Source organism: Lampetra fluviatilis, chromosome 32 (assembly GCF_964198595.1).
Source record: "Lampetra fluviatilis chromosome 32, kcLamFluv1.1, whole genome shotgun sequence".
Lineage (NCBI taxonomy): Eukaryota > Metazoa > Chordata > Hyperoartia > Petromyzontiformes > Petromyzontidae > Lampetra > Lampetra fluviatilis.
The window spans coordinates 8,305,663-8,332,892 of NC_136306.1; the positions used below are offsets into that span (position 1 = coordinate 8,305,663).

At 50.5% G+C, this 27,230-nt stretch overlaps 2 protein-coding genes across 3 annotated transcripts in view; one reads left to right on the top strand and one right to left on the bottom strand.

The window, feature by feature from the left end:
- The window catches only part of LOC144943707 (synapsin-3-like), a 157,737-nt gene that overhangs the window by 88,186 nt on the left and 42,321 nt on the right, over window positions 1-27,230 (bottom strand). For both annotated transcript variants that reach the window (XM_078871470.1, XM_078871469.1), the window contains exons 3-5: window positions 19,395-19,486; window positions 4,986-5,136; window positions 1,151-1,240 (exon numbers count right to left, since the gene is read on the bottom strand). In XM_078871470.1, the coding sequence (XP_078727596.1) occupies window positions 1,151-1,240; window positions 4,986-5,136; window positions 19,395-19,486 (333 nt within the window). The remainder of the gene's footprint in view (window positions 1-1,150; window positions 1,241-4,985; window positions 5,137-19,394; window positions 19,487-27,230) is intronic.
- Window positions 5,512-12,000, top strand: LOC144943706 (uncharacterized). Its single transcript, XM_078871468.1, has 2 exons — window positions 5,512-6,897; window positions 11,675-12,000. Exons 1-2 carry the CDS (start codon window positions 5,626-5,628, stop codon window positions 11,684-11,686), a joined length of 1,284 nt encoding a protein of 427 aa, XP_078727594.1. The 5' UTR covers window positions 5,512-5,625; the 3' UTR covers window positions 11,687-12,000.

A 27,230-nucleotide genomic window follows, 5' to 3' on the forward strand; every position in this document is an offset into this window, starting at 1 on the left:
CATCAACCCTCTGTGGTTGATCTTCTTGATTCTTTCGGTAAAGCCACGTAGAAGGGAAATAATAAAAAAATAAAAATAAAACATAATAAAGTAATTATTGAAAAATAAATTGTATTATGTTTAATTTATTTTATTTTATTATTTCCCTTCTACGTGACTTTACCGAAAGAACCAAGAAGATGAATCCCTGCAGTCACGAAAGCTTTAAACCTCTGTGGTTGCTCAAGTGAGTGTCACTACAACTTGGTAGGTCATCACAATTGGTTTGTCCAGTGGACAGACCTGCCGCTGGCAAGAATGTGGAAATTCCACTCCTGGCCGAGGAACACCAATCGAGATGAGTACATTTTTGTTTGATCTTTTTACTTTGAATTAAAAGTTCTGGATATCGTGAGCGGAAGCCCGGTCGCTTTGTTTTTTTACCCCCCCCCCGCCTTCTGTTGGAAGCTGCTCACAGATCGACGAAATACAACACACGGGGGAAAGGGAGAGAGAACATGATACAAAGTAACCCACGTGGAGTGGACGAGTGCGGATCGTGAGCCCTGGACAGAAACGCACTCGGTCTTGCCAACATTTACCAATACGTAAACATTTCCCTGCAGATGACAACGAGGCGAGCCGCAGCACCGCTGCGTAATTGTGGTTGCGCCCCTTTTGATCCCAGGGGACACGGTGGCTGCGCTAGGCCCAAGCAAATCAAGCATCAGCTCAAAAGAGGGGCCCCAGGTTTCATGGACCAAAAAACATTTCTGCCTGCTACAAAGTTGCTGATTATATACTGTGTGTGTGTGTGTTTCAGAGCAGTGTTATTTACGGATGTGTTGTGTCTTTGTTATTTGTCCATGAAATATAGAGGGGGTGCATCAAACATCGGCTGAAATCAAAATCTTAAATAAGAATCAAGATAATTACTGTAACATTAAACAAATCTAAATCTATCCCATTTTGCCTACATTATCTTCCCTTATCTCACACTAGGGTTCATCTGGGCCTTTATATATTTTTCATCCCACTAAGGGGTTTATAAATTGAATGGCAGGGCTCCAAAAATTATTTCTGTTTAGGGCCCCCCCCCTTGCCACCCACCCCCACCGTGGGCCACCCCCCCCCCTTGCCACCCGCCCCCCCCACTGGGGTGTAGACTTACCATCTCACGGTGGTCGGCAAAGAAGGACTGCTCGATCAATGGGAACCTTTTGCTCCCTAGGTTCTTGCGTATTCTGATCAGCTGCGAGAACTGGAGGAGAGAGAGAGAGAGACAAGAGAGCTGAACAGACAAAAAAAGCAGGCTGTGAGAGAGCGAAAGGGGAGGTTGTGATGGAGGGGGGTCCAATGAGTGGGAGCGGGTGGGTGGGGGGAGGCAGTGTGCGTTGTGGCCGGGAAACTTGAGGGATCGGGGGGGGGGGTAGTAGCAGGGGTGGGGGGAGAAGGGAATGGGTGTCGGTCGACAGGAGGTATTTTCACTTTTGTTCCGAGCGAGAGCAGAGCTGGAAAAATAAGAGGAGGCTCTGTATAAGTAGCGACGAAGCCCTACCCCGTGTGCCCGGCACTTGCACACCATCTGAATCGTCAATTAATGGCCCATTCTAGTGAAACAAACTCAGGGCCTGCGAGCGAGTGAGTGTACATCTCCAACGCACACGTCAAACCAGTGCAATCATCTCCTTCCATGCGTTATGTATGTTGATGTGAAGACGATATATATATTAAAATTCCAGACAGTGCAATATATAATTAATACGAAAAATGTAGATACAAATGCACTGCAAATCCATACCCCAATTATTGCTCATAAAGATCAGTAAAGTCTACCATAGTGCACTTTCTAAGACATAGGATTGCTACCTAAAGGCATTTACTCATAGATAAGGTATTTTAATATTTGATGAGCAAATGTTTCTGTGATTTGAAAGGTATTAAAGTGAGACATTGTAGAATGTACAACATTCATGAACCCCAAACAGCTTTAATGAAATGCTCATGATTAAAAAAAACGCAACATACGAAGAGAAAATACATTTAACAAACTTAATAAACAAACAAATAAACGGCCAGCCTTGCATGGGGAAATTTTCATTATTCTCGTTGATAAAAAAACCCCTTCAGAAGCATTCTCTGCGTAATAATATCAGCCAAATAAATCAACGAATGCATTTTGATTAAATATAAAATATACCGAGGCCACGATTAAGTTTACCGAATCCACCCAAATGTCTTTGGGAGTGTGCCCAGTGTGCTGACCGAACACACCTCCCGTTGTTGTTTCCGAAAGCACGAGGATTGATGACCCAGGGCCCCATTGTGAGTGTGCAAATGGCGACGGTGACGCACTGTGGCGATCAGCATTCCCCCAGTAGCTGCCTCATTTGTTGGTCAGATGTGTGCCCAATGTGGAGCCCCAAGTACTGTATGGGACCGGATAAATTAATCATCATTACCATCAACAACATCATCGTAAAAAAAACACTTGTCTTTTCTGCAATCGAGTTCCAATTATCCTATCGGCATGTCATGAGATTAAGTGTCCATTTGGAAATGTCGCAGAGCAGCACAACGCAGTGTGTTAAGAATATGGACCACAGAAGCAGACATGATAGAATTAATTCTGAAATTCTGACAAGTCATCTGCTGAACGACTGAGCAAGCAACCGCTTCGATCCTTGGTTCGAATCTAGATTTTAGCCAGTCATGAGTAAATGGGTTTTCAAGTGGAGATAATTTGTGGGTAAAACTTCACGTTGAATTAGTTGTTTTTCATTTCATTTGACGATATTTCAGCTCTGAGAAATAAAAGTACCGGTTTGACTGTCACGTGATGAGTGGTTCTCCGTAGGCAGATATGTGGGAATGTGTGGCCTCGAGTGTATGAATAAAAATGTCATTTTAAGGGATCTCAAGGGCACTAGAAGGGATTTTGAATGTTTGGCTATGTGGGCCATCCTGTAACAAACGTGGCATGCACTTATCTGTGAGATGTTTCCTCCTGGATTTCTTGTCACATGGCATTATGCCAATAGCATCATTGGAATACATTTTGGAAAAACAAGGCGAAAAAATGGCCCAATATGAAATGTTCCATCCATCACAAGTAGGCCCGTCTTGAACACGTGAAGAAAATTTGTCATTTTATATATATAACAAAAATCGGGTGGAGTGGTGGCACAGTGGTTAGTGTCCTGCGGTTTGAACCCGACCAACCTTAGTGGCGAGTGATATCTGAACGAGTCCTGACGGGCTTGCCAACCCATTCAACCCTCACAGTGATGGGCGTGTTGGAGGTATGGGCAAACAACGCCCATGACTGATACGGCGTGAGGTTGGCCTTTGTCCACCAGTGGCTGCCAACTGTTTACTATTGTACAAACATTAATTTTACTTTAATTAAAATAACTTGGATTTCTTTCAAAAGAGACAATAAATCCCAGTGACTTTCAGCAGTTATATTAAACCGATTAAAATTTTTGTGATAGGGATTGCGGTTATCATCCCCTCCACTCTTCACTAACCCGGGCAGACCAGCCTGGCAAATTATGGTCAAAAACCACCATAACAGTATGGGAAGGCCTTCATCCAGCAGTGGATTGACCAAGAGCTGTTGATACATGTCTTATTTCGACAGCCACAGTGGGCATAACATGCAGCAAATTACCCCACATGTTCACTCCCCAAATAGAATGGACACGCATGGCGGGGCCGACCACGCTCATGGCCTTGGGGTCCCTGTCTGTGTAATTTAATTCTCAATACTAATGCTTGCCACTGCAGTGGATGGTCTTACGCGGGCCTCCTCAATGACGCAGGTCAGACTGCAGGAATCGTGATCATTTGTATTATTTCCCCCAGCAGTTTCCAGTCTCCCCGACCCACCCCCCCACTGGCAGCGGCTTCAGTGGGCACAGGTAATAATAAAAAACTCCTATCCAGGGGCCTGCCCTGGCTCCTCCCCCCTCAACCAGTATATATACGGGGTCGGATCTCTTGGAATTTCTCATTTACTTGATACAGCGAGCGTGCTGTGACGGTTCCACCTGAAGACGGAGCTTGTGTTGCCTCCGAAACGTCGTGATTTTTATTTTATTTTTTATTTTACTTTTATTAATTTAAATACAAAATTTTTACCTACGTGACTTTACCAAAAAACCCAAGAATATGAAAATGGGGGATGGTTTGAAGCACCGGGAGTTGATGTGTTTTTGAAAGGTTTGTCGTCACGGGGATTTGAGGCTCCCGCTAACAAAGGGTTGGCACCGTAGATGGATCATGCGAGCTGCTGACATGTTTCAACGCGAGTGATTATTGCAGAGTTAACGTTTCAAAAGGAAGTGGCCTTAGAAGGGTGCCTTGCAGAGTGACGGGTCATCCTGAAAAGAGTCCTGGGGCTCAGGAAGATAAGTACAAGAAAAGTCTAAGCTGGAGTGGTGTTCATCTCTTGTTTAGAGCCATGAGCCAGTGGTGAAAATTCCACATTCCTATAACAGAGAGGTTTATCCAAAGGGCAACTACGATTGACTTTCACGCAAAGCGGTAACTCCTTTTTGTCAACCACAGAGAGATGAATGCGTGGGTCAACCCCCGACTGGGATTTGAAGTCACGTTCTTCTGACTCAACTGTACCAGCCCAGAGACGGCACTGAATGACAACCACCAGCAGCCATCCCCTTGCGGTGATGCCGGATGGGGGCCTCCCCACGCCGTGTCGGTAATGGGGGTTGTTTGAGCACGCTTCAACACGTTCGTCTGTGCGGGTCGCTGAAGGGGGGGGGGGGTAGTGTTGGGGGGAGTGGGGTGGTGGTGCCACGGCCGGTCGAGATATCATTCGCCACCGATGTTAGCCGTGGCCGGGAGTTGAACTCGCTGCTCCGACGCTCCGACCAAAAAAACACAAGTGGCGTATTTAAAACCAAGCAAAGCGTGAATAAAAACAGATCGGGTGCGTGTGTAAAAAAAATGAATATTGCCGCGGAGGAAACTTTGCGACCCACCACCCACGGCTTGTCGCAGAAGGCGTGCACGGAGGAGAGCGGGTTGACGGCCGGAACGTCGCCGTACTCCAGGCCCACGAGCAGCGTCCGGAAATCGTCGCCCGTGCCGCGCGCCGGCTGCCGGACCAGCACGAAGTCCGGCTTGAACGATCTGTCCGTCGTGCAGCAGGGTAGGGGAGAGGCCGTGTGGTGGACGGAGGGCAGGGGGGTTTTGGTATACGGGGGCGAAGGGGGTGCAGAGCGACCGGCGTTAATGGGGGGGGGGGGGGGTGCAAGGAGGAACGAGCAAGATCACTTACGCAGCAAGAAATCGTCGCCGGGAATTGTAAGCTACCGTTAGTGGGGTCAAGCGGGCCAATTATATACAACGCATACAATTGAAAATAATACGACTATTATGTTCGTGTTACGATGTTATTGTAGGGGTGTCAGGGGAAGGATTCCCACCAATAGATGGGTTAGGGGGAGGGGTGATCGAGGTGATATAAGGGGAGAACGGGCGGGAAAGGGGGGCCTTTGGCGGGAACGGGATTTGGGACGGCTGGCGACAGGTGTGAATGGAAGGAAAGGAATAAAGGACGAGACCCCTGCAATCTCGTGTCGGCTCCTCTCTACATTTGGTGGCAGCGGTGGGATCCTAATGGCTACAAAGAAGAATCCTCGCGGGAGGGAGCCGAGGGAGGAGGAAGCAGGGGCCGGGGATCCTTCACATCCTGGGCAACAAGGGGGCCTGCTGTCAGAAGCAGCAGAAGGGGGCCCGGATCGCCTGGAGGATCGCATGGAGGACCGCATGGCCCGCGTGGAGAGGGCGCTCCAGGAGCTCTTGCAGAGGCTCCCTATGGGGGGCCCGCCGGCACCGGGACCCCCACCCCCACGCGTACTACGGGAGGAGAGGCCACGGGAACCGGACGCCGACCAGCCGGCCGGGCAGGAGCCGCAACCAACCTCGTCACGCCAGCCGCCGCCGCTCCCGCCAAAACCCCCAGGGCTAAACACCCAACACGGAGAGCAGGTGGCCGGACGGCCGCGTCGGCTGGGGCCCGTCGACAAGTTTGTGGCTGAGGAAGAAGATTGGGAGGAGTTTGTCCGCCGATTCGAGGCTGCCTTCCACGCTCTCGAGTGGACAGACGAAGAGGCCCTACGAGCGCTGCCATCTGTTCTGGGCAAAGAAGCACTCTCCTCTTACACCTCCCTTCCCTCGCACAGCAAGTCCACGCTACAGGCGGCCTACGAGGCTTTGGGGGAGATCTATTGCCCGGCGGAAGGAGCCTTTAAACGGTTCCAGGATCGCCAGCGAGGGGCTAAAGAATCCCCTTTAGCCTACAGGGGGGCGCTGCTCGTGTTGGCGAGGAGAGCTTTCCCTCGCCTGGCTGAAGAAGCGCTCGAGGACCTCGTGGTCGAGCACCTCATCGCCTACGCTTGCCGCGCCGGCGTTGTAATGCCCGTAGTGACGCCGGAAGAACGCACCTCGCTGTGGGCTGCCCGGACCATCCAAGCCCACGAGCAGGTCATGGGCCGGGCGCCACCCGTGGGCCCGGTGGCTGGCGCGGCGGGGGGGAACAGCCCAGCCGTTGCCGCGGCGCTACTTGGTCCAGCGACACTAACCGCCGAACCTGCACCGTCACCACAGGCTGCCGGTGGGGCATCTGGGGACGGACCGCCGACGTCTGAGACGGAGCCATCGCTGCGGGAGGTGTACGCGGCGATCCGGGGACTGGCGGAGCAGAGGGACCAACCGCCGCGTCGCTGGCAGCCGCCTCTACAACATCGCGCCGAGCCCCCCCGACGCAACGCCCCGTGGGTCTGCCACCGTTGTGGTCGCGAGGGGCATGTGGCGAGGGGGTGCCGCACGGAGCCGGAGGCCGCCAACGTCACCTGGAACCTGCCGGGGCCGAACGCCGACAGGAGCCAGGCGAGTGACGCCGTCCCACCCGGCCTCTCGGGCGGGCCGGGTAATTACACTTCCGACGCCGCGAACTCACCGGGAGTCTCCTCGGGATGGGCGCCGGTGGTGTCGTTTCCCGGTCCCCGCTGTTCTGGTCGGGGGAAGGGGATAGCGCCGGGGCCTGTGGTCGCATCGCGACCCGGAGTGGCGTCGCGAACGGACGTGACGTTGCGTCCGGAAGTGACGTCGCGGTCGGAAGTGGTGTCGCGGATCGCGCCGGGAATTGCGCCGGGGCCGTGGACCGCGCCTGGAATCGCGCCGGGGCCAGGGACCGCGTCGGGGATCGCGCCGAGGCCGGGGACCGCGCCGGGAGTCGCGCCGACGCCGGGAGGGACGTCGCGGACGGAGGTGACGTCGCGGGCGGAGGTGACGTCGCGGGCGGAAGTGACGTCGCGGCCGGCAGCGACGTCGATGCCGGGCGTGACGTCGCGCGCGGGCGGGGTTTCGCGGGCGGGCGTGGGTTCGCGGGCGGGCGTGACGTCGCGGGTGGGCGTGGTTTCGCGGGCGGGCGGGGTTTCGCGGGCGGGCGTGACGTCGCGGGTGGGCGTGGTTTCGCGGGCGGGCGTGGGTTCGCGGGCGGGCGTGACGTCACCGGCGGGCGTGACGTCACCAGTTACCTGCAACGCCGGCGAGTTGCCAGGGGCAACGGCCCGGGGGCGGAGGCAGCCCACACGATTGACATTGCGCCCTGGAGCAATTCCACGACCCGCCTCACCACCGCTTTGCGACAGAGCGAGACGGAACCAGGGGGACCACGCCCCCGTGACAAAGGAAAGAGAGGGGCTCACGGGAAGGCCCACCCCCCAGTCCCCACCGCCCCCTGCAATGGGGGGGCCCCCCCACACCACAAGGGGGGCCCATCCTACGTCACCTAGGGGGGGCAATTTGCACTACATAGAGAGCCCAGCCCGCAACCCAGGGGTAAGCCCACACTATGTAACAAGGGCGCGTTCACCCTGCTGGGACGCACTCCAAAGGGAGGAACCCCATCTTCAGTCCATCCACACCCATCCCCCATCATTTCACCATGCACCACAGGATAACGAGACGCCGCCTGGTCAGTGGCCGGACTCAGCCACACAATGGAGGAAGCTGGCAAGGCGGGTGGTAGCGGCCACGTCAGGAACCTCGGTCCTGGTCGGTGAAATCGCGGGAGTGTCGGCACGTATCTTGGTCGATACGGGGGCATCAGCCACGATCATCTCGAGCACCATGCATGAGATGCTGCCGGATAAAATCCGACCTTTAGTCCCCGTCAAGACAACGTTCATTGCAGCAAATGGAGGCAGCATGGGCTTCCTGGGCCAGGTTGAAGCCCCGATACAGATTGGGCAGCTTTCGGTAGCAGGACCCATCCTTGTCTCCGCAACGTTGCCCGTACCCTGCCTGTTGGGGACGGACTTTCTGAGGCGGATGCCAATGAAAATCGATCTGGCCAATGGGCGGGTGGAAGTCCAGGGAACGCATCTCCATTTCCTAAAGGCGGAGGGGGCCAGCCGGGGTGTACCCTACGTGCAGGCTCTGGTCAGTAAGTCTGTCTCCATTCCCCCGGCAGCCCAGATGCTGGTTCCGCTGCAATATCGGTCCCCCCTCGTGACAGCCCGACCAGACTCACCCATCCTGGTGTCTCCGGCGTCAGCGGCCATGGATCGTCATGCGCTGGTGGGGGCCGAAACTATTGTACAGAGGAACCAGCATCTGTTCATTCAGGTGCTGAACACCTCCGATAGAACAGCGACGGTGCAGGAGGGAACAGTTCTGGCCCACGTTAGTCCCTTGTCACTAGGAGCCCCAGGGACAGAGCCCGAGCTTGTAGGCAGCATCGGCCAGTCCGAGGACAGAGGGGCCAAATCGTGGATGGACCAGCTGGCGGGGCCTGAGCCGGGATTGCCGCCCGACCAGAAACAGCAGCTGCACTCGTTATTGCAGGAGTTCTCGGACGTGTTCAGCCGGGGACCGTTCGACCTAGGGCGCACAAATCTGTCACAGCACCACATCAACACGGGAGATGCCGCACCCCTGCGCCAAAACACATATAGAATGAGCCCAATGGAAAAAGGGCACATTCAACAAGCGGTGCAGGAGATGCTGCGGGCCGACATAATTTCTCCATCCTCGAGTCCCTGGGGGGCACCGGTGGTCCTAGTCAAGAAGTCAGATGGGTCACTGAGATTCTGTGTGGACTTCCGACGCCTCAATGCCGTCACGCTGGCCGACGCATATCCCCTACCACGTATCGACGACTCATTGGATGCACTGGCGGGAGCAAAATTTTTCAGTACGCTGGATTTGTTGTCCGGGTTCTGGCAGGTCCCACTAGACGCGGACTCCCGGCCTAAAACAGCATTCCGGACACCACAGGGCCTGTTCGAGTTCAACTGCCTGCCTATGGGCCTCCAGACGGCGCCGGCAACGTTCCAACGCATAATGGAGTTGGCCTTGGCAGGCCTCCAATGGGAAACGTGCCTCATCTACCTGGACGACGTCATTGTTTTCAGCCGATCATTCGAGGAACACATTGACCGATTGCGTCAGGTGTTCCTGCGGTTCCGGAACGCGAACTTGAAGCTCAAGCCGTCGAAGTGCCACCTTATGCAGTCGTCGGTACGCTACTTGGGCCACGTCGTCAGTGAGTCGGGAGTGGCTACAGACCCGGAAAAGACGGCCTGCGTGAGGGCCTGGGCTGTTCCCACAACGGTTCCGGAGGTACGCCGGTTTGTGGGTTTCGTTTCTTACTACCGCCGGTTTGTGCCCAACTTCGCAACCATTGCCAAGCCCTTGCACGTGTTGACGGCGAAGAACCAGAGGTTTTATTGGGGCCCTCTGGAGGAAGAGGCATTCCAGCAGCTGCGCTCACGTCTGACAGATGCACCACCATTGGCCTTTCCGGATTTTGGCCTCCCCTTTATCCTGGACACGGACGCCAGCGATGTGGGCATCGGCAGTGTTTTGTCGCAAGTCCAGCAGGGTCGGGAGGTGGTTATCGCCTATGGTAGTCGCGTGCTTTCATCAGCGGAGCAGCGCTACTGCGTCACACGTAGGGAACTCCTGGCAGTCGTTCACTTTGTGCAGCAATTCCGACCCTACCTGTATGGTCGCAAATTTACGGTCCGCACTGACCACGCGGCCTTGCAGTATTCGCTCCGCATCGACCAGCCTTCGGGCCAGCTGGCCAGATGGATAGAACGCCTGCAGGAGTACAGGTACCAAGTAGTGCATCGCAAAGGGACCAGACATGCCAACGCAGACGCATTGTCCCGACTGGTGCCCCAGGGCCCTTGTGCATGCACCACAGGCGGGGCACGCTGCAAGGAGGCGAGGCCGGAGGGGACGGTCATCGCTCCTGTACGCACGGCGGAGGGCGCACAGGGTGAGGTCCAGCTGACCGACCACGACCTGGGGCTGACCTTGGACGATTGGAGACGGCTACAGCTGGAGGAAGCCCCACTGCGAACACTACGCGCCTCAGCAGAGGCAGGGGGGGAGGAGTACATCGTATGGGAGGATCTCCTCATGCGATGGGACCCGACAGGGCGCCGGCGATGCCTGGTAGTTCCGGAGTCGCTGCGTCAACAATTGGTTATGGACGTACACGGCCGCCAGCTGCTGCACCTGGCAGGGCGGAAGACACTGCACACATTACAGGGTCGGTACTTTTGGCCAGGTATGACCGCTGACGTGCATCGATGGGTCGCTACCTGCGTCGAATGTGCGCGGCGAAAGCCGCCACCCCGGGTAAGCCGGGCGCCCCTACAGCCCATCACGGTGACCAGGGTCAACGAATTGGTTGCGTTGGACATCTTGGGACCGCTGCCGGTCACGCCACGGGGAAATAAATACCTGTTGGTCGGAGTCGAGTACTGCACGAGGTGGCCGATGGCGTGGGCCCTCCCGGACCAAACGGCACAGACCATCGCCGATGCCTTCGTGGGAGGCTATGTCCTTGATAAGGGGGCACCGGAGCGGTTGCTCACGGATCAGGGCAGGAATTTCTCCTCACAGCTATTGAAGGACGTCTGCTCTATCCTGGGCACTAAAAAGGTCCGAACATCTCCATATCATCCCCAGACCGATGGGATGGTAGAGCGGCTTAACCGCACCATAGCGGCCATGCTGTCCCAAGTGGTGGACGAAAACCATTCCGACTGGGACCTCCACATTCCATCGGTCTTAGCGGCGTACAGGGTGGCCCCACACGCGGCGACGGGGTTCTCGCCGTTTTTCCTGATGTACGGACGGGATCCCGTTCCGCCTATTGAGGTGCAGCTGACGGACATTCCGGCAAGAGCCGACGCATGGCCGAAGGCACTAAAGACCTCCCTCATTTATTTGAGAGAGGCCCGCCAAGCAGCCGAGGCCGCATCGGCCGCGAGCCAAGAGAGTAATGTACGGATACGGGAGAGGACAGTGACAGCCAAGCCCTTTAAAGTTGGGGACCAGGCATGGCTACACTGTCCTCAGGTGCCGGTTGGCCTCTCACCAAAGCTGCACCGACCCTGGAAAGGGCCGGTCGAGGTCATCAAAGCACTCCGACCGCAGTGCGTCCAGGTCCAACTGGGTAAGCGACGATGGTTTGTACACCCCACCCGCCTTAAGCCATACATCTCTCCACCGTCATCTTCACCAACATCACCACCAACATCACTGCCAACATCATCATCATCCCTACCCAGGCCAAGGTCGCCGACCACCACGCGCCGACCGGCAGGGGGTTCGGTGCCCTGTGTTCCCTTGTCACCTACAGCACCCCATGTGAGGCCTGACGGAGCGGCGGCACGAGCGGGGGCCGGAGAGACAGCGGCGCCAGGCAAGGCGACACCGGCACCACCGAACCAGGGACCGCGACGAGAGGGCCTTCGAAGGAGGGGGCCGCCACGGTCATCTGCTGCCTGTGGATGTCCGGGCTGTTACGGGATGCTGGCTGGAGACCTGGGCAGGCCGCGCAATTGATTTGTTGTGTTATATTGCATTGTAGGGTTGTGGGGGGGGGTAAGGGCTGTCGTCACTGTCAGTGGTGGGAGGCATGGGGAGACTTAAATGGTCCATGGGGGAGGCAGAACCGAGGACGGTTATTTTTTCTCCGGGGGGGGGGGGTGATGTAGGGGTGTCAGGGGAAGGATTCCCACCAATAGATGGGTTAGGGGGAGGGGTGATCGAGGTGATATAAGGGGAGAACGGGCGGGAAAGGGGGGCCTTTGGCGGGAACGGGATTTGGGACGGCTGGCGACAGGTGTGAATGGAAGGAAAGGAATAAAGGACGAGACCCCTGCAATCTCGTGTCGGCTCCTCTCTACATTATTTTACAGTTCTGAGTGTCCGTTCGGACGCGTTCCGAGAGGAGATGGAGCGATGAGATCAGCTCGTGCAACGGTGGATTGTTACATCGAGCGATTGTGAGAGGTGGCGGTGGCTTTTGGGGGCCTACATTCAGCAGTGGATTGACCATGGCTGATGATGATCACGATGACAATTTTGTTTGCGCCAATAGCCAAAATGTAACATTACCATATTAATTGCAAACGTTGTAAGTGATCTATTCTCACACATATGGTGTGATGCACATTTATCGAACGTAACAATACATTTCAAATCCATTGCAACGGAGGAATTGAATAGAAGAACTACATGAACTCTCTCCTGAAGCCCTCTCGTGGTGAGCAGACCTCGGCATTGGCGTTTAGCTTCTGAACACACACATTGCTGCCATCGTGCGCAAGAAGAGACTAGAATTGCATCGCGAAGTGCCCCGTAATTTGACAAAGTTACACTGCTGAGATTATTTTATTTCAAGATAAAAAAAACCCCCGCTAGACTTGTAAAAGTGTTCAGTTCTTCTCAGCGTGACTAAAAGATGTCTTTTTTTGCCTTTTTAATCTTTGAAGCGCGCGCGTACAATAGGCGCTTTGTACAACTCCACATGCCTCCTAAATAGTAGAGGAGGGGTGGGGGTGGACGCAGCAGGGGGTCCCCAAAAGGACAAGTCATTTAAGGTGAGGAAGAGACAAAAAAAATGTGAAGTACTAGGTGCAGAAATACACCCCTGAGTGACAGATTTAGAGCAACACGTTGGCAGTACATGATACTTCATTTTTATAAAAATGCCACTAAATTATAATCCCATCGTTGCGGTTACACGGCATGGATGAGATATTTAGTTCTTCACCCAGTTTGGCCTTTTCCAGGGCTTTTGATTGATCGTGTTATCTGCCGTGGGTTTCTGTATTTACGAGCAAAGCAAACACGACGCGATATTACAATTATCGTGATTGCAGTTGCACGTGATCATAATTGACAAGGGTGAATTTACGCGCGCGAGAGGTCATCTGTGTTATCTGGCCTGCATACACAATATGTTGGCTGGCTGCCTGCCGGCTGGCTGGCTGGCTCAGAGGCCGCATGCGCTGGGGAGGTACTGTGGAGATCTTGGGTTCGAACCCAGGCAGCTGCCCGTGATGATGAAACCCGGATTCTCAAGTGGTGAGCTCACTGTGTCAGCCAGGTCACCAATGAAATGCAAATGTGGTTCGCTACTTAATCCGGTTAACCTCCAGCTCTGCGAAGTAAAACTATTATATGACGTGACGAACACTAGTCAATAGCGGGGAATGTGGATACGAGGTCACTGAAATACATCGTTCGGAAGTAGCTCAGTGAATCCTGCTTGTGCGGGCCATTCTCACACGGGGTTGCACTGCTCTGTGTGTGTGGACCAGAGGTCGTTTTAAGGTGTCTCAGACGTTGTTCTGTGATATCCACTTCCTTCGGCCTTTCTCAAAAAATGAAGGGCTGCACTGACTGCTCTTGGTGCGAATCGCACAATCAGGATGGAAATTGGGGGGGGGGGGGGGAATGCATGTTGATGCATTGATATACAATCCTCCTGCATATAAAGCATGCAATGATGCACCGATTAATCGATTAAAATTAATGCGTATACGCTCGATGCACACCAAGAACTATAAGTAAAATGTAGTGGCATTTTTGTAGCCACAATATGATGTTCTGCCAAAACGAATGTATTATAATGTACGTGAATTGTATGCAAATAATTTACTGTTACAATGATGCTAATGCATATGAACTATAGAAACGGATAAATATGTTCAAACGGAGCAGTATACGTTCGATCAAAAAGAATTGCGATTCTGAATCGTGACAAATTCAAAGCATTCTTCCATGTCAATCTTTATGAGAGAGAGAGAGAGCTCATTAAAGTTCTCCCCATAATCTCTGGGTTTCAACTGTGTTGTCATGTACCTAATTGGTGTCAACGCTGTCTAACGGAGAGCAATATAGTCCTTTTGAACATCGACCAGGCTTGCAGAGGTGAAGAGTTCAGCATAATATTCTCAGGCGATTCTCATTTTTTTTAATTAATTTTGTAACATCACATGCAACACAGTGGCCCCCTGGGAAGCCACCGTTTCAAACCCTAAGGGACGGGAGGGGGAATTTCGTGGTAGGGCAATTGAGCCGAGGCAGGCCGGCAACTCTGCACTTAAAGGCGACGTGGGTGCTGTTAGAACCGCAAGAGCGATCAAAAGATAATTGAAAAGGCACGCAGAGTGGCGAATCACCTGATTGCAGCAGAGCTCACGATTGACGATCATTTTCGACTTAAAAAAAAGCAAAAAAAAAGCCTCGTAATGCTGCGGGACTTTATTTCGGGCGAGTCGCGACACACTAGTTTGTAGGCTGAATTTTAAACAGCGCAAATATACTTTTAAGCAACCTGTAGGGAAAAAAGGCGTGCGTGTTTGTGGTACACAAACTAACAAACAATTACTTATGGAGCTCTCCCCTGTGACCCCGTAAAACTATATAATGATATAAACGTGCGTCAGGTTTTTATCCTGACATAAACATCTAATACTGGTAGGAACCTCCTGGGTACACCAGCCCACAGGGGATTATAGTGTCCGTTGTGCAGGGAGGGGCTGGATGGGGAGGGAGGGGCTGGGTGGGGAGGGGAGGGTGAGGAGGGGCTGGGTGGGGAGGGTGGGGCTGGGTGGGGGGGTGGGAGGGGTGGGGCTGGGTGGGGAGGGGATGGTCACCCCGTGGTGCCCTTATAAAACTCAACGTTTAATCTACTCACGCCGGCTTGTGCCCGCCCTCACAGTCGGGCATATTTGCGGAATACACCACGCCGCCGTTGACCCTGGCCATTGACCGAGCAACCCAACGTTCCTACCAGCTCCCTCCTCATGAATGTGTTATTATTCAGTGTATCAACTGATTGGACTTTGTGATTTTTAAATTCCTGGAGCATTTGGTGAGTAAAAGTATGGACTGACATTGTCCATCAGGGTCTTCTCGGCAGGTTCAGGGTTTGCTCAATGAGACCCAAACTCATGTTCTTTTTTTTGCCACGAGTATTTTTTTCACCTGCTGAAATGGCCCCATCGTTCAGAGGGAGTGCACTCACCAATAGCATCAGTTCACTCAGATGGAAAAAAGGCTGTTCAGAATCGGGTCGCTTGAACCAAGCGCTTCTGGGATTAAAGTATGGGTCTGCAAGGTCAGTCGGACTGTGGACTAAACACACATTTCATTTTTTTAAAATCTGGAGATGCAGAATGCAAGACAATGTGTTTATAATGTGTGCATAATGTTTTTTTTCTCACAATCTGAGCGCTGCAAAGAGAGGGCCTTGTACATTGACAGCTTGCCTAACGAGCAGTCTTCCGAAACTATCGCGGCTAAGTTTTTCTTTTTTAGCGCAAGTTTAGAAAACATTATTTTAAGATGTAAAAATAAAAAAGTGCGCCTTTAAACTCCGAACCTGCTGTTATCTTGACGTGTTTACATGGTTCACGCCAAAAAATAAGAAACCCAGCACAGTGCAGTGTGGGAAATCCAAGCCGGCATCAACTTGAATGCAGCCTCGTTATCGCAACGCTGCGTTTTAGTGGCTTAGATGCCACGGCCAACATACCCAGAGGGACATCGGAGCACATTTCTCTTCCTTTCACAATCGTGTGTACACATGCATATGCCTAAAAGGGCACATAGCCTGGCACAAGCGCCGTGGTGACTTCACCGCCACTTAAACTAAAAACTAAATCATAATTTTCTTTTTTTACCAGGTAAGACCGACTCAGCTCTATAGCTCTATTTCAGAAGCGATCTGGGCACAAATGATAGCTCAACGAAGTGGCTAATCAGGTGGAAATTTATAGCAGCCATATACTCTAAACACACGTTGATTCTAATTGCGGAGGGGAAACGGAGGACCCGGAGAAAAATCCACGCGACCATGGAGAGAGAGAGACACACAAACTCCAAATATACAGCAGGTGTCAGGGTCGGGATCGAATCCATGACATCCTGTATACCAGGCGAGGTAGTTAACATCTCACCATGTTGAACTTCTTTCGCACCGTACGTAGCCACCCGTGTTAATCCAAGGTGCGGGAAACAGCCATGAGATAACTATAGCGGGAAGCTCTGTGGATGGGAGTCCAGAAACTCCCTTACCACAGTAATCCGTGCTGTAGGCTCCCTGCGCCTGTTAAAACCAAGGCTTACGGCTCTCTTTCCTCTAGCTTATGACTGCCTCTTTATATCGAAAGATAAACATCGCCCCTGTTTATGTGTACAGTATCGTGAGATGCAGTCGCATGCCGACGTTATATAAACACAAATTGTGTTGGCTCCCATCAAGAACCCATACGTAGACTCCAAGACACACATTTCATGGCAGGCAGTATGCACTGATTTACTGATTAAAAGCGTTCTTCTTTTCGCTAGATATCTAGATATGTAGATGTTTATCCTTCATGTAAACGTCTCACCATTGGAACCTCATTTGCCAGTAGAAAAATATGATAATTGTTTTTTTACACTTTTTTCAGGCAACAAAACTGACACTTTTTTTTTGGTCCAACACCATGTGAGACTAGGCTCTAAGGAAAGTTGTCTCGGGTGTGGACCAATCAACTTCAAGGACAGTGCATACATTATCCGAGTTATGTTTTTTGTTTGCATTCCGACTGCAGGTATTGTGGTCTATGCAAACATAACTCCTTGTAAAAAAAAGGTTTAAGTTTTATTGCCAGATATAAGGGTAAAAAACCAATTATCAAACCGAGTCTCCTTCACAAGAGAGCGAAACAATACATTAAGAGTAAACAACAATAATGCAGAATGAATTCTCATCCGAGACACATTTTCATCTCCGGCACAGGGTATAGCTCCAAAGAAATTACATTCATAACGACCAAGCAATGAACACAACACATTCCCAGAGTCCTTTATCGGGACGTGCACGCTTGAATGTTACCCAAGGGACACGCAGATAACAGGTACAAAGTGCCAATGTGTTGGACGTTACGTCGACAACAATCGTTTTCGCCATGAAGCATCTCTGAACAATACGTAGAAAGATATGTAAATACGGACACCAACAATCGCCCCCAGCAGTGACGCTTCAATTAAAAAAAACACAATTGAACGCAGTCTTCAGGACAGCATCCGCGGTCGTGTCAAAAAAGTGCACGAGACATCTCACCGCGGAAATGGCTCGAAACACCGACTTGTTTAAAGTGGAACATTGCCAATGCAATTCATCACAATCTGTCCAGCGTCACACTCTATGCGTTGTCGCTGTTGTTGACAACACACCCGTGTTGTTAAACAAGAGGGGGGGGGGGCGGTTATTTTTCCTAACCACGATTCTCCCCCCTCTGGCGTTATTAATTCAATTCCGAATTTTTCTGAGTTTTTCCCCCTCTCCCCCCCCACCAAAAAAATGAACAGACGTCAAATCCAATAATTTTCCCACAGAGCGTATATTTACTTTCATAAGTATGGCCGTGTGCCTTTCCAAAGAATACAAAATAAGTGTCTAATAATAAAAGCGCTTATTTTTGTGTGCGCCCGCGTGTGACTTTGGCGTCGCGGTGGAAATGGGGAGCGGTGGTACCGCGGTTAGCGCGCTGCCGCTATGAGCCTGGAAACGCGAGTTCGATTCTCAACCACGGACATTATCTGGTCCTCCTCTAAGTAAAGTCAGCCGAACATGAGTACCTGGGGCACACCACAGCCACTCGTGCGCCGTGCCAGCCTTAATCGGTGATCGCTGGCAGCATTCAACCCCAACGGTCTTTGACAGCCCGAAACAAGCCTCTACAAATGGGTCTTTGTTTCGTTTTTGTACGTCAATCATACTGATCATAGGTGGCACGGTGGCGAGATGTTAACTACCTTTCCTGGTATACGGGAGGTCGTGTGTTCGATCCCGACGCTGATGCCTGTAAATCTGGAATTGCGTTTTATACCCATGATCACGTGGGGTTTCCTCTGGGTCCCCCGATGTTTTCCCTCCACATTTAGCAACATACGTTTCGAGCATCTGTCTGGTATAGTCTTCCACATGATAAGCCACTTCGTTGAGTTATTATTTGCAGCCAGGCCACTTTTGAAAAAGAGCTGTATAGCTCAATGGGCCTTACCTGGTAAAATAAAAAAAGCTTAGTTTAGTTTATTGAAATGGTGGTGGCGTATGCCTCTAATTTAGTACTGTGAAGGCAAGGGTTGGTGGATCATACACATATTGTCGTGAAACTTCCTTCCCATGGACATCGAAGTGCTATACTCTGGCTTGCCACGATAATACAGCTCACCTGTTTCATCTGTATGGGATAGAGGTTTGTCCCATCGCACGTGTGGGTGGGTGTTCTTCGGGTGCTCCGCCTTCCTCCCACATTGTAGACAATCGATAATTGGCCAATAACACCTTAATATATAGAGGACTGCAGAACTTGGGGCTGGCGGGGGGGGGGGATAGTTTGGCACCGGCTCACCACGTGGCAGCCTTTCCCGCATGTCTGGTTCCTCGCGTCTCGTTATTTCTCTTCAAGAGTGAGCGAATAATACTGTGCGCGTTACAAAGTGTAAATCATTATATCGACTCTGTATAAAAGGGCAATTGGAGCATTGATTAGCAAAAAGGAACTATTGTCGGGGAAGAATATGAATAGACAAATGGTCCACCAGCTATGGTCAATCGCAACTGTGTTTTTATTGTTGCCACGTACGTGACATCCTTTCTGGCTGAGCGATAAACCCGGATTGGACCGTATCTGTGTGCGAGTGGGTGAGTGCTTCGGCAGGCAATCTCGTCAAGGAGTGTAAACCACAACACGAACTCCGGTCATCCTCACTCCGGCTTTTGCCTATCCATCGAACAAAGACGGTCACTGCACCGCGCGTTTTCAGATACGCTTCTGTGGCCGTCTGGAATGCTCTTCCTTCCGATATTATGAAGCCCCCGGAGCTTTGCACTTTTACATAATCTTGATTGTAAATTCATTTCTTTAGAACTGCTTTTTGCGTTTAGTTTGTTGTCCTTCCCTGCACCTCCGATTTGCACGGTTGGCTACGCACGGTGCGAAATAAGTTCACAAATACAATTCAATGAGGCTTTACTGGGTGAAGAATGTGTGGTAGGTATCGTGGCTTACCTCACTACCTTGGTGCCGTTCCTCATGAGCTGCATGTCCACCATACAGCCAGTCTCCGTGTAAGCGGCCAGGTTGATCTCAGAAAACTCCGCCTGCAGTGGAAAACGCCCCAAAAAAAAGTATACAAGTTTAGAAAAAAATTGCATGGCTATCGTTGAAACAGCCAGTCGATCGACAGGTCGCGTGCGTCAGGAGTTTGGTCCTTAACCCACTGAAACAGCCACCAAAAAAAAACTGGGCTGAGTCATTGCGAATATTTTGTTTTATTGTATTGCATCGTGCGACCGTGTGAGAGACGGCCGAAACCTTGGGGGAGGCCTTCATCCAACAGTTGATAAGTCGTGATGACGATGCATGCAGATTTGTAAACTCATCGGGCTAGGACGTTTTTTTTAATGAATAGTCATACATGCAAACAGGTGTTTCAGAAAGCAAACGAACAACACAAATTCCCAGAATGCTCTGCATGTCAGGGTTACATCACCAATCTTGCAATTATTATCTGTACACAGAGCCTGCGTTGGCCAGGAGTTCTAAAGGAACGTCACAGTACTCAAATTGTAAACTTTGTGGGTTTACTCTCCAACACACCGGTGTGCTGAAGTAGTAACGAATTGACACGTTTTGTTTACGTGACGAACCTTACTAATTGGCTGTGTCGGGTGGTGGTGAGTTAACGACATATTTATTTGTACGCTATCTAACCTATACAAACTTTATTAGAAAACAAATTGGTCGCGACAGTTCGTGAGAGCTTAAAGTGTGGCCTCTTCGTGTTACACAGTAGCAGGACAACAAGGTAATTGTATACCGGTATCATCTTTATTAGAACTCATGAACACAGTTTCACCATCACTGCCTCGTTAGTCAGAGTAACGGCTTGCAGTTGGCTTTTAAGTTGTTGCAATCAAAACAAGAAAATAAATCCACACACAAGTGCACGCACACTACCTCCTGAGATGGAACCAGCTGTGCAACAACAACAAAAAATTAACCCGTAAAAACAAAGTTTTTCACTCTAAATCCTTTATATGCGTGGCGACTTGAGTCCTCTCGTCCTCTGGCTTGAGATGGCTGCCACCTATGGGTCAGATGATTGTCTGCCAGCATTAAGCAATTGATAATTAAATATTTACATTTTTTTCCCTAAACAGTGTAAAATTTTGGAAAAAAATCTTCACGAAAATTAATTGTCACGCACAACCAGTCTGTGTGGAAAATGTCAGCTCGATTGGATCACGGGAAGTGTATTAAAAAACGACCGAAAGATTTGCACGGTCGTAAGCGCGCAAGCAAGCAAGCAAGTGAACTTAATATAAAGGATTTAAAAAGAGATAACATCGCTTTGAAACAAGTTCCTTCGAGTTGTGCTCTCCATTAACGATACATGGCTAAAGATTAAAAACACAACGGAGGTTCTGCCCACGTGCTCAGGCATGACTCCAAGGAATGCCAATGAGCGAGCACATTCACTCACTTTGGCTCGTGTCACGTGCACCGAATACTTGGGCCGTTCTGGGACTCGGGGTTCCATTGAGGCCAGCTGTTTGACCACAACAAACACATGTGGTGTATTCCCACGCCATCGGTGCTGGAGGAGTATGAATTTGTGGTCGCTGTTAGAAAGCTCATTTGTGATAATGTGCCCATTATTGGCGTGGTGCAGACGCCCATTTTAATTTCGAGAAGCAAACGTTCTAGTTGTGGGTTTATAAACAAACAAACAAGTACACACAATGCACAAGGTGGCCGGGTGTTTCTCAGAGGTCAGAGTGCTGTGGGTTGTTTCCAGGCATTTGCCCGTGATTACACCAGGTCTCCTCGCGAAGTGAGAGTCTCAATCTGTCACCAATCTACTGAGATAGCCATCTGCCTCGTCGGTCGTCGTTCTACACCCAGTTGCCCATAGTCCTACACTCGAGCCCCTTTGGGCAGAGGTCGCAAACGGGTTTTGATTCCTTACCCGTACCCGTACCCGGCTGCACCAGGGTCGCAAACGGGTACCCGATACCCGTACCTTACCCGATACCCGGCTACCCGTACCCGGCCGGGTACGGGTTGGGTACGGGTACGGGTACCCGATTGCGACCTCTGGGATGAAGCCATGTTGCAGGCGCGGGTGGGTTGATTCTAGGAACTTGAATTGTGAGAAGAGACAAGACGTTGGGAAATGAGCGACAAACGGTGACTCACCAGTGACTCACGGCCTACCCGTACCCGGCCACACCAGGGTCGCAAACGGGTACCCGTACCCGGCCAGGTACGGGTAGCCGGGTATCGGGTAGGGAACGGGTATCGGGTACCCGGTTGCGACCTCTGCTTTGGGTGACTCAGGTGAGCATGGTTGGGGGAGGGGGGCCGGGGGGGAAGAAGAAAGATTTCTGACAGACCTTGGGGAGTTCGGATGTCGACTTTGTAAGAGCTGTGGAATCTAGCGGAGGAGGGGCAGCGATGACGAGGTGTGATGGCATCAACGGCATTGGCCCTGTTGACCTCTTGACATTGACCCCTGAGCATGAATGTCAAAATTGCGTTACCGGTAAGGGCAATGGATGTGGTTGCTTAGAAACGAGAGTTTTTCGTGGCCCTCCAAAGAATGGGAGAATGTCATCGGAGCCAATGTACTGGTATTGAAGTCGAATTGCTAATTGTTTTGAAACATTATCACGAGTGAACAATCGAGTATGTTTGTTACAACAAAAAACTCAAGTATATAGTCGGCTGATATTTCACGCAAATGCCCTTCATCAGAGCACAGAGAGAGAGGGCAGAGATATTTATTGTTGGAGATCACACTTTATACTGGGGGGCTGTGAGAAAACTGGACCATTTGAATGCATTTGGAACATTTTTATGATTTTCATTCATGGTTTGTGTACCCATACCATTGCAGTTGCTTACTTTTTCCAGTCACACCCAATTATTTTTCTGGGAAAAAACGCAACTACGTTACTCTACCGAAAGCAACTGAAAGAGAAGAAAATGCAAATAGATAGATATATATTTTCAATAACTGATTATCATTAAAAAAAACTAAAGGAAACACGTGTTGGCATAAAAATGAATGTAAATTTTCACCCAATGGCCAGCACGGTTATTTACGATACCCTGCACCGACTGTTACGGCCATCAGTCAACGAGGCGTCTAAACGCGTTACGGGTGGATTTTATGACTCACAGTCCTAGCACTGGCTTATTGAAAGGAATACACTGATGAGCTATGCATCACTTGCCCAGTAACTTCACGTGGCACTTTCTCTGGAAAAAAAAAATGCACCATGTTCGTTTGGGGATTTTTTTTCTCCATCCAAGATCAAGTGTGCAGGCAGTGCAACTGCAATGGGGCCCCACGGATCAGAGGGGCAGAGCCACTCAGAGGAAGGGGGAGAGGGACATTTTCTTCCAGGACTTACACAAAAGAGGGCCCAACATACGGGCCTGGTTTTTTTTCGTCGCTCATAAATAAGATGACCCCATGTGGAATTCTTCCCCGACCCTCTAGCCCTGAGCTTCCAGAAACATCTGGGCTGCCCTGTGAAGGAACGCAGGGGCCAAGCTACGAAGAGAATTCGAATTGGACAGGAAGGCGGCGGGAGGGGGGGGATTTTTATTCCTTGTGCTAGGGCGCATGCCAACCACGCTCCACCACTGCGAGAGAGAGAGTTGGCTGCGAACACCCGTTCAGCGAAGATCAGCAGGGGGATATGGATGGCCAAACTGGGCTTCCGCCAAAGGCGTTGATCCTTTTTTATTGCAGCGGAGCAAATACGTCACCGCGATGCCATCAAATACTCGGAGATGTTTCCAATGCACCTACGGCGTACAATTAAAACAGGAGATGGTGTTAGCAGCCCACACACTTACAGCTGACACGTACAAATAGCGTCGTGCTTGGCAATGTAAGCGTTAACGTACTTTCATTTAGGTTCAACAACAAACATCCTAGCATACGGAGCGGTGTCTGTAATATGTAGTCTACATAAAGTTAATCTTATTTTGCGTGTACATACAGTGGGAGGCATTCAGCCTGTCGGTATTCGGGGGGTACATTCACATGGATTAAGTATCCTGTAGAGCGCATCTGCCATACTTTGGTTACACCCTTGGCCATAACTCAGGTTATACTGATAGGAACCTCCTGGTTACACCAGCCCACAGGGGATAATTGCGTCCGTCCGTCATACAGGGAGGGGCTGGGTGGGGAGGGAGGGGCTGGGTGGGGAGGGGAGGGTGGGGAGGGCTGGGTGTGGAGGGTGGGGCTGGGTGGGGAGGGGAGGATGGGGAGGGGCTGGATGGGGAGGGTGGGGAGGGGTTGGGTTGGGTAGGGAGGGTGGGGAGGGGCTGGGTGGGGAGGGTGGGAAGGGGCTGGGTGGGGAGGGGCTGGGTGGGGCTGGGTGGGGAGGGGCTGGTCACCCCGTGGTGCCCTTATAAAACTCAACGTTTAGCCTACTCACGCTGGCTTGTGCCCGCCCTCACAGTCGGGCATATTTGCGGAATGCACCACGCCGCCGTTGTTGACCCTGGCCATTGACCGAGCAACCCAACGTTCCTACCAGCTCCCTTTGCAAGAATGTGTTTACACTCCTCCTCACCACCATCATCGGCTATGAGCCCCGAGTTGTTGCCATTTCTCACGGACTTGTGATGCAAAAATGACATCCAGTACTTGCACATGAGCTGATGTTATTGTTCCATCTCTGCGGTGGACGCACTTTCGGGTATGATCCATTCTTTGCCTGCGACTCCGTCGTAGGTCTCGACCACAGACCCCGTTGTAGCGACGTGTCCTGCGCAAACCCCACTTGAGTTTTTTTAATAGTTTTTTTTTTATTGAACAAGTTTGAAAACTCATTTCTTTAGAACTGCTTTTTAGTGTTTAGTTTGTTGTCTTTCGCTCCCACACCTCCGATTAGCACGGTTGGCAAAGCACGGTGCGAAAGAGGTCCAACGAGTGATGGGGGAAAGCGGTACAGATATTCTGCAGACGAAAAGCCCGAGGCCAGGGGAGGGAAGAGCGATTAGGCTCACTGCCCCCTTACACACGTAGGGGCAACGATCGGGATGAATGGTCAATGTGATCTTCTTGGTTCTTTTGGTAAAGTCACGTAGAATGGAAATAATAAAATAATAAAAATAAAACATTATGATTTTATTATGCGAGCGTGACTTTACCGAAAGAACCAAGAAGATGAATCCCTGCAGTCACGAAAGCTTTAAATCGAAAGGTCAATGTGATGTCTAATTTGGGTATATTCTTGGTTCATTCGGTGAAGTCACGTAGATAGAAAATAAAAATAATAAGAATTAAAAATACAATTAAAATAAAAGCAACTTGGGTAAGTTCTCTCATCCGTGTCCTCCTCTGCCTGTTTCTCAGTGTAATGCATTGTGATTGTACCTCTCGCTCTCAAGCAAAGAGAAAGACCACACGTATAGCCTTAACAGACTGTTGGGGCAAGTGCTGTTCGTGAGCATCAATGAAGGCTGGCACGGCACACGAGGGGGTGGGTGGCCGGGGCCACGACCGGCCGCCTTTGTCTCCCCAGTGGTGATGTTTACACACCGCACCAGGTACTCAATTGAGGCTAAGTCGACATCAAGCGCACACACATATATAAAGATGAAGATATCCGTATGTACCGTTGGAGCAAGCGCTGTTAGGGAGCACATATTAATGCATATGCATCACACGAGAGGGTGGTTAAGGCGAGCACCACAAACGGCCACGTTTGTCTCCCAAGTGCTGATATCTACACACCGCATCAGAAACACATTTAAGGCCGAGTAGCTGGGAACTGATGTTAGGTCGCTGGGTTCATAGTGCAGTGCACTCACGACTACACCACAGCTTCCTATGTACACACACACGCGCGCGCGTGCAAAGCAACAATAAATAAAATAAACACATCATGAAATATACACGAAAGACTCACGATACCTTACGGCTCGTCCATGCATGCTCAAATGCTACCGATGTATAATTTATGAGATGTTTCGGCCACCTCTCCCAAAAGGGGTGGCAAGTGGATTTTTTTAAAGCTGCCACTATAGCCATCACCCACAGGATGATGTGTCTGGAAGAAAAAAAACTCAGTTACGACTTTTAACCAATAATAAAACTCCCACAGATGAATGAGCAATGACTCGCTACCGGTGCTTACTCCATTGCTGCGTCTCTACCATCGACTGGAGGAATTCAAGCAATTGCTCCGTGTTCTTTTAAAGGCAGCGGCCACTAACACAAGCAAGTCTTCGCTGGTCCATTTAACAATAATCAAGCTTCTTGGTTCTTTCGGTAAAGTCATGGAGAAGGGAGATAATAAAATAATTAAAATAAAATAATTCTCACGACGTTTCGGCCACAACACAAGCAGCCGTCCTCTTTTGTGTTGTGGCAGAAACGTCGTGAGAATTCTATTTTATTATGTTTTCTTTTTATTATTTTATTATCTCCCTTCTACGTGACTTTACCGAAAGAACCAACAAGATGAATCCCTGCAGTCACGAAAGCTTTAAATCGAAAAATAATCAAACCTCTAAAAATCAACTCAGACTGCAATCAAAATATCATCGCGCCCACGGTCTGCACGGTCTTCTTGTCCTTAAATGTTTTGTCTTTTTCTCAAACACTCTCGCGCTGCTTGGGTTTGCACGGAGGTAGACAAACATTGTTGAGAATGGCTTATCCAAAGTATGTGCAAATTCATGCTCATTACGTTGTATTTTTTTCACCGTTATCACCGGCATCAGTGCACCTATTATGCCTACGCGTGCGACGATATCACTCGGCTTGCTCACGATTCTCGTCACGTCTCGGGAAGCAGCTGCGTTGAGCCCCGGCGGTTTGGTTACCGCATCAGCCTCTTTGGGCAGGGTCGCCTTTGAAGGAGAAATTCTTAATTTTAGATTTGAAGCTTTCGTGACTGCAAGGATTCATATTCTTAGGTTTTTTCGGTAAAGTCACGTAGGTAAAACATTAAAATTAATAAAAGTAAAATAAAAATAAAATAAAAATCACGACGTTTCGGAGGCAACACAAGCTTCCGTCTTCAGGTGGATAGCTGTATCACCTGATGCAGCTATCGTGCTGTGACGGTTCCACCTGAAAACGGAAGCTTGTGTTGCCTCCGAAACGTCGTGATTTTTATTTTATTTTAATTTCATTAATTTAAATTTTTTACCTACGTGACTTTACCGAAAAAAATCTAAGAATAGAACTTCTTAACTCAATAGGCCTTTGCGCGAGATAAACTGGCTGAGCGCTGGGAAGGGAGACTGCCTGGGGACACCAGGTGTTTGTAGGTTTTGGTTGCGAGGTGGCGAGGAGATAGCAGTTGCAATGAATCGACTCGAGCCGTGCGGGGATCTGAGTGTGAAAACCCCCCTTGATCTTAATTTTAAGCTGTCGTGACTGCAGGAATCCATACCCTTTGGTTCTTTCGGTAAAGTCACGTAGGTAGAAATACATTTAAATGAAACAAATCACGACATTTCGATTGCAACACAAGCAATCATCGTTTTCCCACCTGATGATGATTGCTTGTGTTGCAATGGAAACGTCGTGATTTGTTTTATTTATTTCTAACTACGTGACTTTACCGAAAGAACCAAAGAGTATGAACCCCCTTTGAAGTTATAACACGGAGTTTTCTCTGGATTAATCCCGGTTTCCTGCCACGTGCCAATCGACGATCGATGCAATTGGTCAAACATCTCCAATGCGGTATCCTCCTGGGGCGGGGGGGGGGTAAAAAATAATACAAAGAGTCTTGAGCCACAGTGAAACTTCCCCTGGGTAAATAAATTCCATTATTCGAATGATTACATCTTTGCGAC